This window comes from Eucalyptus grandis, chromosome 7 (genome assembly GCF_016545825.1).
Source record: "Eucalyptus grandis isolate ANBG69807.140 chromosome 7, ASM1654582v1, whole genome shotgun sequence".
Lineage (NCBI taxonomy): Eukaryota > Viridiplantae > Streptophyta > Magnoliopsida > Myrtales > Myrtaceae > Eucalyptus > Eucalyptus grandis.
Genome location: NC_052618.1, coordinates 52,117,504 through 52,127,176, shown reverse-complemented (window position 1 = coordinate 52,127,176; position 9,673 = coordinate 52,117,504). Strand labels below are relative to the sequence as shown.

The following is a 9,673-nucleotide window of genomic DNA, read 5'->3' as shown; positions in this document are numbered from 1 at the left end:
AAGACAGCTCAACACACAAAAAGCACGTGTAAATGATGCAATATTGAGCACTTTCCATACAAAAACAATGTAATAGGAATGCATCATACATCAACAATTTTATCCTTTCCAAATGTTTAGTATAGAGATAGCTTCTATTATCACTGTTAATCTTTAAAAAGGTGTAGATGAAATGATTATATGCACGGGTGTATGACTACTGTACAAAAACATGGCAGTCCATATATTATTGACTTAAATATTTCTTGTATTTTCCACCTCTTTTTTTTTTTTTCCTCTCTTTTTGTTCGTCCAACGAACTCGAAAGAAATTTCCTGCGTAACCCATCTGCTGCTGCAGATGTGAGGTCATAGTGATACAGCATGTACATTCAACCAATTCTGTACAAAAATTACAATTTCCCCGAAAGCCTCTTGAAAAAACCGCGGCTCACAATTGCCTCCGACAGCTCCAGAAGATCAAAACCCTTCTTGAATTAGAGGAGAAAAGAACATGGGCAGTTCCGATTCGCACACCGACTGTACCCGCTTCTCCTGTCACTGTTAGTCGAGAAAATGGGCGGCTGCTGCATCGGGGGACTCCATGACTTGAGCTGCTTCGGCAATCCTGAGAGCCACGGTGGCTCTGTAGGCGGCCAAGTCCGCGTTTCCCATGAGGGACTGAGCCCTCTGGCGTTTCACGATTGCGAGTTCCATGGACCTGTTAGCTGATGCTCGAGCTTCCTCGACTTTCCGCAAGGCGCTCTGTTCCTCTATAGCATCTCTTTCCGCTGCCATTGCTGAAAAGATATGGATAATAAGCCGAACTTCAAAACCGAGAGTCGATTTTCAAAAAACTCCACATTGCACAGATGGAACATGTATTCACACCTATAATCTACCTACAACTGTACATGTATCATTCAATTATCCAGTTAAGAGGGTGACATTCACCTTGCAAGAGACCCGGTTGCTTGCCTCGTCCATGCTGGCTTCCCTGCCTTTTAAATGACCTCCGCTTACGCAGGGCAGGCTTTGGAACCAAGGGAGCTTTCCTCGATTGATGACCCTGTAAAAACATTTGTTTATGTTTAGGAGAAACGTTTGAAGCAGAAGAAATGAACCGAACCAAACCAAACTTGCACTCACGGCACATAATATGATTTCACTCTTTTCATTTACCCATAAATACACACTAGACAATTTTCTTAAATGACAACACAAGTAAGGTGCTAAACGTAAGATGCAAAGCTCTTCTGCATCCAAATGATACTTCAAAAGAATTCCAAACCCAGAGAGCAAAAATCACTAGGAATAGGAAGCTGTTTATCTCAAAGAAAACACTTAAGAGACACAAGAGAGTACTAATATAAAATTAGATGATAGTAACCATTTTCTGAAAAGAAGTATAAAGAAGAAAAAGACTAATGGCAAGAAAAGCAGTCATCTGGTAATATTTTTTGTAAGACCACCTCTCAAATAAAAGGGACTAATAGAACTGCTCTGCTGCAAAGAAAGAATACACATTTTACTTTCATTGAAAGCATATCCTTTCAAGAAAAGAAAACAGAAAATACGAATCCACCCCATCCAGCATGTTAACAGTGCGTTGGTTATCACTCCAAAGAAAATATGGCAGCACAAAGTTCTTCAAGCATTAATTTACCTGAAATAATCTAACCAATGCCAATCGTCTCTGCTTCCGCTTCTTCATCCAATAACGGTACACAGCTTCCACAACATCCTTTCTCTCTATGTCCAGTCTAAGATTAGGGTCTGGTTTATCATTCAAGAAATCATGAGGATTGCAATAGAAAGCCTTCTCAAATGCATCAATCATAAGCTCAAAGGTGTCCTCTGAAACACGCTCAGCCAGATCATTTTCAGCAAAGAACTCATCATTGAATTTATGAAGCCAGTCCTCATCTTCACAGTCCATGTCATAACTTGCGGTCTTACTGGCCATAGCTCTTGACACCTCATCAGCACTCAAGGTAATATAATTTTCTGGTCTTGTAAAGGGTACAGAATTTTCTTCTCCATAGCCTACTACTTCACATACCCTGGAACAGGTATTATCTTAACAGGAGGAGCCTTAGGAGATACAACATGCTTATTTCTGTTCAAAACACTCTTTGTAAAGATCCTTAAATTTCGACCAATCATCTCGGTCAGGAAATTCCAATTTCCAACCATTATCCCCTGTCCAGACCATTGCATGGGTGAAACGGTTGGAGAAAGAGGGTTTCATAGCTTCTTGTGCCTTGTGAGCATATCTCACCACCCCCCCACTTTTGAAAACAAGAGACCACTCGCCAGAGCCCAAAAGTTCCAACATGACATTTCCACTTTCTTCCCTGGAACACTTGTCTGAATCGCTAATTAATAAATTTGCATTACAGGATAATATATCTGTATCCTGTTGAACTCTGGTCACAGTAGCGCTCATCTCATCAATACTTCCAGCAGACCTAGTCCGAACAGATCTTCTCTTGTCACCAGAAATTATTGAAGAAAATGGGAATCCATTCTTCTTAGCACTGACTAAGTCTGAGGCTAATGCTCCATTACATTTCCTCACACATGCTAGTGAAGGATTTCTAACTCTCCTCCTTGACCTCAGTTGACTCCTCCTTTTTCTTATGCCACGAGAATTCGATCCATATCTATGTTGCGAGATCGATTGTCAACCTTAGCACCTCTAGAAGACACGTGCAGCCGCAACTCACTCCCTGTAACTTCAACATTACTGGCTGATTTGCTTTCTGAAGGCAAAAAAAGAATAATCTTCGTCCGAGAGTTCCTCCTCTTCCACAGTCACCAAACCATCATTTGTTTGCACCAACGCTGAATTATTTACAGGAGCCAATGGCACAAGCTGATGTCGGAGAAGCATACGATGATGCATGTACATGAAACAAAAGGGAACTGCAGAAAAATCCACACAAAAAATAGGTGTAAACTGCCTGGATCCAAAGAACTTGCATGTCCCCGAGCTGATAATGGAAGCACAATCCTGAAAGGAGAAAAAGGAAGAACAACCATTCAAATACAGCAACAAAAGCAACACTACTAGGATGAAGCAAGCCCGTTGATAAGAGGATCCAGTGAAAACACACCCACACGACACTAGATGATACATAACTAGCAGAGAAGAAACTACCCGGGCAGATACTGTTACACAATAACCATCCATCCGGAAAACTCACCAATCAAAATAGATAACATGCAGGTGCGACCTAAATTGCAAATGACCTTGTACTTGTTAAAAAGGAATGCTTTGCAGAAACCATCAACCCAATCCTTTGCACTAATTGCAAAACACACCGACAGCTTGACAACTTAATTTTATCATAAAATAAAAATAGGTGTACAGGGCCACTATATGGAAAAATTCCACCAGATAATAATTGGAACTACACCAATCTAAATAAGAAGTTATCTGCTTACATCCAATCTACCCGATTTGCTATACATAATGGAAGATAGAATTCAGGAAAGAGCTCAGCAGACTAAAGAAAATCAAGCCTACCCGTGAAAAATGAATTCCATGCAATGCATAGACACCCCGAAGCGGCTCTGACATGACAAGCTTTGACAGTGCAGACAATCTAATGCAGACCCTCTTCATGTACTGCAGAATAGAACGCAAAAGGCCAACAACTGCAGAATTTTCTCGATGTGGCAGCTCCAAAACCACAGACAGTGCCCGAGGACCCTGCAAATCCTCTCCCTGAGCATCACCACTCTTCCTCTTCTGCCTCCTAGAGAAGTGAATCCCATACTTCTTACCATCACCAATCTCGAAGCCAGGCACCGCCTCTCTCTTCCTTTTCCTGCTATAGACAATCCCAGTCATCCTATCCTCATTGTCCCTTCCGATCAAAGACTCAGTTTTGACATCAGGATTCTCGAATTCATCGTCCCCCATTTCAATTACAGCAACCTCACGCTTCGGACTCACATTCTTAGCCAACCCAACTTGCTTGGACTTGAGACCAACACCAACAACTCCATTCCCACCACCCCCACCTCTGCTATCCATGATGCTAAACCACTCATCCCTCTCGCCGCCGCCTCCCTTCCTGAGCTTGCCCTCGCCCGACTCCGGCCACAGGCGCCGGCCGGAGCGCAACACGCGCGCCCCGTCGACGCCCTTCACCACTCCGAAACCCTCGTCGTCCGTCGCATGCCGACCGATGGCATCGCCGCCGCGCTCCACAACCGGACGCCGCCCGACCGCTCGATCTCCTACCCCGCCGCCCCCCTCGGCTCGCCAAATCACCCGGCCGCCCACTCAGCCGATCCCTCCCGCGACGACCCACTTCACGGGACGCGACGCTCGGTGCCCCCTTCTGACCAACACCGGGTCCGGACCATGTACGGACAAAAAAGAAAGACCTCCCCCCCCTTCCCTTTCCTTCCCCAAGAGAAAAAAAAACGACTACGGTCGAGTACGAGGAGCGTCCTCCGAACACGCCATGGGAGGGGAGCTCACTGAGTCGATCCGCGCGACGAGACTGAAGACTTCACTCTGCCCTCCCCGGTCGGTTTCCAAGGAAAGGGGACACGTGCGACCAATCGACCGAACCGCCAATCGAGCCGATCGACCCCGACCCACGAATTAACACGACGATCGCCGAGAAACGGACAAATAAAAATCCAATCTTTTTCCTCTTTTTCCCCCACCCTTCCTCTACCCACATGAACAACCGCAGACGCAGAAAACAGAGAAGGAGAGAGAGAGAGAGAGAGAGAGAGAGGGGGGTTGGAGATCGGCAGAAACAGAGCACGATTCACCCAAATCTCGTCGAGGGATCGATCGATCGAGAGAGAGAGAGAGAGGGGTGGGGATGTGGAGAGAGAGAGAATGATGTGTATAGGTGTCTCTATCTACGGGCTAGGTTTATGGAGGAGGAACTGCGATCGAAGCAGCGCGGCAGAGTCGCCGACTGATCCAGGCCGTTGGATCTGGGGAGCAACGGCCCTGATGGACTAGGGTTCCTGGGAAACAGTCCAAAAGCCCCTGTGGACAGGAAGGGAAGGGAAGGGCGCTTCCGCTCTTGGAAAGGAAGACACCCGATGGATATTTTTTCTCTCCTTGAATCTCTCTCTCCCCACCACCTCCGGTGAAAAGACGGAATTGCCCTCGGCGCTCGGGCGGGCGACGCGCGGAATCGACGGGGCCGGATGGGGATTTCCCCGGTTGGAGCGGGGAGTAGCGAAGATCGGGGAGCCGAGGGGCCCAAATCCAACGGCCCTGATTTTCTGGTAGAAGAGGTTAAAAAAGTTAAAGGGCCTCTTCCGCTGGGCGGGCCCCAGTGAAAAAGATGGTAAATTTACGGGCGTGACCCGACGACTGTTGACCGGCGTATTCGGCTTTTCTTTCCACCTTTTCGAGGCCTGCTGTATTTTGGGTAGTGTCGTAATTTTCGGCAAAGTTTGGACTTAATTTTGGATTTAAAGAAAAACCCAAAATGAAGAAAACTAAACCCAAATCAAATCCACACATACTTCTTTTCTTTTTTGTTTTTGGGTCAAGTCCTCGTACTTCAATCACGTATAAAGCAACCCCTTTTTTTCTTTTGGGCGTCGAAAGAGAGTCTTTTGCTCATTTCGTTAACCCACGTGTTTCGAGCATAGTTGACTGGTTTCTGAACGTAGAATAATTGATTGATGGAGAATCTGAGATCGAGGGTTTTAAATAACCAAATAAACGAGAGAGCCCTTGCAAAATGTGCCTTAACTATCCAATTGACCACTTGATTTGCTTCACGAAGATAATGGGTTCTAAGACGAAGCTTAGTCGGGTTGGAAGTGCTAGGCTATCCAATCGAAGATGCCATGGGTTGCTAAGACTTTTAGTCGGCAATCTAGGGCTAGGGCCATGGGCTTCTTAGCTATCCAATCGACCACCCGATTTGCTTCACGAAACAATGGGTTCTTAAGACGCAACTTAGTCAGGGATCTAGGCTTGGAAGTGCCATGGGCTTTCTTATGCACTCGCAACATATTGAAAAGAGTGCTATATAATTAGTTTCAACGAGTACTCAAAGATCTATATTAGGGAATTGATTGAATCGAGAATCACTCATACCAGACTGAACTAGCCAGTTTGGTCCGGTGTCCAGAAGTATCGATTCGATTTCTAATTCCTAAAATTGGAATTAGCGTTTAGGCCATTTGGTTCTCGATTTTAAGAAGAATTAGATGGAATTGATTACATATACTTTTATTTTTATTTTTAAATAAATAAGTTTAGTTTATTGTTTTCGAGAAATAGGAACTATAATTGAACAATAAGATATTAGAATGGAAGTATGAGATTTGTCCTGAGCGTTATTTCGGGTCATACTTTAGACAATAAAATATCTTAATAGAATCACAAAAATATATATTAATTTCATTTGATTGAATCATGATCTAGATCCCAGTATTATCTAGTCCTAAGATATTTGAATAGAAACATGAAAATGTATAGTGATCAATTTCATTGGATTGAACCGTGATCTAGATCCTAGTCTTATCCGGTCTTAAAATCAATTAGTTCAGTTTCTAATTCCCCTTTTTGAAAATCGAGAGCCTATATTCCTCCGCATCGGCGTAAGTGCCACGGGCTTTTCTTTCGTGGCATCCTCTCCGATCCCAATGCGATGCGTGAACAGTAGACGCAAGTGGATCGAGTTTATTAAAATGGAATACAAATTTATCCATGTTTAGATGTGGATAATACGTGGCGGTTCTGGTGGAATTTCTTTCTTTTTTTTTTTAATTTTTGTGTGCGGGTGTGGGTGTGTAGAAATCGCAGGGAAATGTCATGGCCCATGCAGCGGGTACTGTCAAATCACGCATCCCGGAAAATTGTTCCCGACCGAGTTCCTTTTGTCCTTCGAAATAATTTATTTTAGAAAAATGAAACCTTTTCCCACCCAATGGACCTACTTTTCCTTAAAAAACAACAGAGATAGGAAATTTCCCATCAAGCTCCATGGAAGCACACAGACACAACATTCAAAAACAATCGGATCTTAACATGATTACGGACATTGTGCATCGTAAAAGTCTCGTACCAAATAGAAGAGATCCTTAAATAATTGATATATATAACCCGCCCTAATAATCAGTTCAATAATGAATTGAATTACATATGAATAGAGAAAGTATCGTTAAGTGACACGACCGACACCGTAAAAAACTTGGATAAGATGGTTTTTATGTGTAAATTTGTTCTATTAATGCCCGATAAACTCTATAACACGTGATGCATATAATGCGAGCTAGAAAATTGTTTTTTCATTTCTTTTCCCTTTTTGTTTCTTCTTCCTCCGTCCAATCGCTCAGTCTTGACAATGATCAACAATCGACTAGAGTCGACCTTGATGACCTTGTGGGAGCCTCGCTCGGCCACTAGTGACAAGGAGGAGGTGCAAGTTGTTGGCAAATCTTGGGTTTGCTCTTTTTTACCAAGTATTAAAGATGATGTGCTATTTTTTTAAAGATAGGTCACAAATGGATAAGAAATGGTCAAAGAGATTGCCAGCTCTTCATCACTTGCCCGGTCACTAGTGACGGCGAGATCGACCTTGTTGGATCTCCTTTCTAACTAGTCATCAGCCATCATTGATGCCTAACAATTGGCTAAAAGAAGAAGAAAAGAAAAATAAAAGAATGAGAAAATGATAGAGAAAATAAAAAGAATCAATTTTTTAATTTTTTTCCACATTAAGGTTAGCTTTGACACCAGTGTTCACTTCAGTGATTTATGATCAAAATTGACCAAATAAACTCAATTGGTAAAACATGAAAATATTTAGAACTCGATTGACGTAATTAAAATATTCATGATTAAATTAATAAAAGTGTAATAGATTTAAAACTTTTTGAATAATTTCTCATTATGTTTCGTATCAAATTCAAATTGTCTTCCTCACCCTATAGTTTAAGTTCTTACTTAAGAATACCAAACATCTCATCTTACGGTTGGTATTAGAGAGTCATGAGCTCGATGATTTCTCCCATTCTCTTTTTGGCAAGATGCCTCAAGTTCTATCAACATGAAATTATGGGATGATGACACAAATTGTTTGTGAAATCTGATTAAATATGTAACATAGTTCATGAACTATAACTCAACGTGCAATATTATCTCTAAATTTTTAATATACTCAAAATGATCTTTTAGATTTTTGATACATATTCAATTTAATCTTTAAATTAAATGAAAATACCCACCATCGTTCTTTTATTAATTCAAGCTCATATAATTTAAAGACCAAATTGAATATATATCAAAAAGGTTATGGACTATATTGAATAAATTAAAAATTGATTACATTATATATTAGATCAAAGTTTAGGATTATTTCTCTTTTTCATTGCACTTTTTTTAAAGAATCCCTTGACAGTATTGGAAAAAAGGCATGAAATTTATTAAGAATAATCTACGCGTCTTTCCTCTAAAGATTTTCTTTCTTCTACGTGTTTGGATATCTTGAAGCCCCCACTAAATTCACCAAATAAATTTTGTTTATTCACATTGTAGAGGAGTCGCCTATATTAGGCTTTGATTCTTTAACGAGGCTTTTCGAGGAAAAAGCAAAGTAAGTCCAGAAAAGGAATTGGAGATTATATTCGCATCAGAGTTAAAAAAAAAAAAAGCCACTTTGCTCATAAAGATACAAAATTAAAAATAAATAGATTCGTTTCGTAGGTCAAATTATCTTCTATAAAATTTCAAATTCCAATTACGTCTTGGAAGAATCTCTAACCAATTTATGCCTTGGCCTTTCCACCCTTTGACTCACGAAAAAATCAATATGCATTTGGAAAAATCAAGGAAAGAAAGAAAGAAAGAAGACTTCGACGCATCAGAAACTATTTACAATTTACAAGCTTAAATTGACCATCCAAAACTTCTTAAATTTGACCTTTGACCTCATGTCTTTCGTCATGGGGAAGCTCACTTAAACAAGCCAATATTGAACGACTAAATACGCTCGATAGTTTCATAAATTAAGCGACGGGATGAGTTGAAATTTCATGAATATTTTAAATGCGAAATTGCTTTTTTGTATTCGATGACAAAGAGAATCGAATCTGTATCTTGCTCACTACAAATATATATCAGTTTATTTACTAGCTAGCCAGAGGCTCGGCAAACATTGCCAACTTACTAGTGCACTACTTTTTCTTTCTTTTCCCCTATACATCTTACCTATAACTTTCTTTCCTCGAAGCTGAAAAGAAAATTTCAAAAAAAATTTCAAAAATTTCACTAATCCATTTAGACACATGAAAATCGCCTTATCCATCTACACGACTCGAGGTTTCATCCATAGATAGCCGGCTCAACCCTTGAGCTTACATCAAGCAAGAGACACCTTAATCCAACTCTAGCATCATCTAAATTAAACCAAACGTTCGCCTTCGACCGACCCGGCACCATCGGAGCTGCTCAATTTTTCCACGAGATGAGGCGTAAGTCGAACGTACAAATCACGGAACTCAAAATTTAGGACCGATCGGGAGTAAATGAGATTACGGGCCGCGAATCGGGTGCAGGGAGTTATGAGGAAGCTGAAATTCTGGTGGCAACGACTGGTGCTGCATCCGGCCGGGTGTACCCTCTCGCCAGCAGAACTTCCTTGTCAATCCCCACTGGCGAGTCAACCCACACCCACCACCCATTATGGCTT

The 9,673-nt window shown here is 41.6% G+C and overlaps 1 protein-coding gene across 2 annotated transcripts; it reads right to left on the bottom strand.

Moving 5' to 3' along the window:
• Positions 1–200: 200 nt before the first annotated feature.
• LOC104454111 lies at positions 201–5,035 on the bottom strand. 2 transcript variants are annotated; one of them, XR_005553039.1, is made up of 4 exons: positions 3,511–5,035; positions 1,645–2,994; positions 933–1,047; positions 201–778 (listed from the first exon to the last, which is right to left on the bottom strand). XR_005553039.1 is itself a non-coding variant. In XM_039317168.1 (3 exons), the coding sequence occupies exons 1-3, from the start codon at positions 1,942–1,944 to the stop codon at positions 543–545; spliced, it is 651 nt and encodes a 216-aa protein (XP_039173102.1). In that variant the 5' UTR covers positions 1,945–2,067; the 3' UTR covers positions 201–542. The 2 variants fall into 2 exon arrangements, 1 of the variants encoding a protein (XP_039173102.1); XM_039317168.1 differs by lacking the exon at positions 3,511–5,035 and having other exon boundaries at positions 1,645–2,067.
• Between the last annotated feature and the right edge of the window lie 4,638 nt (positions 5,036–9,673).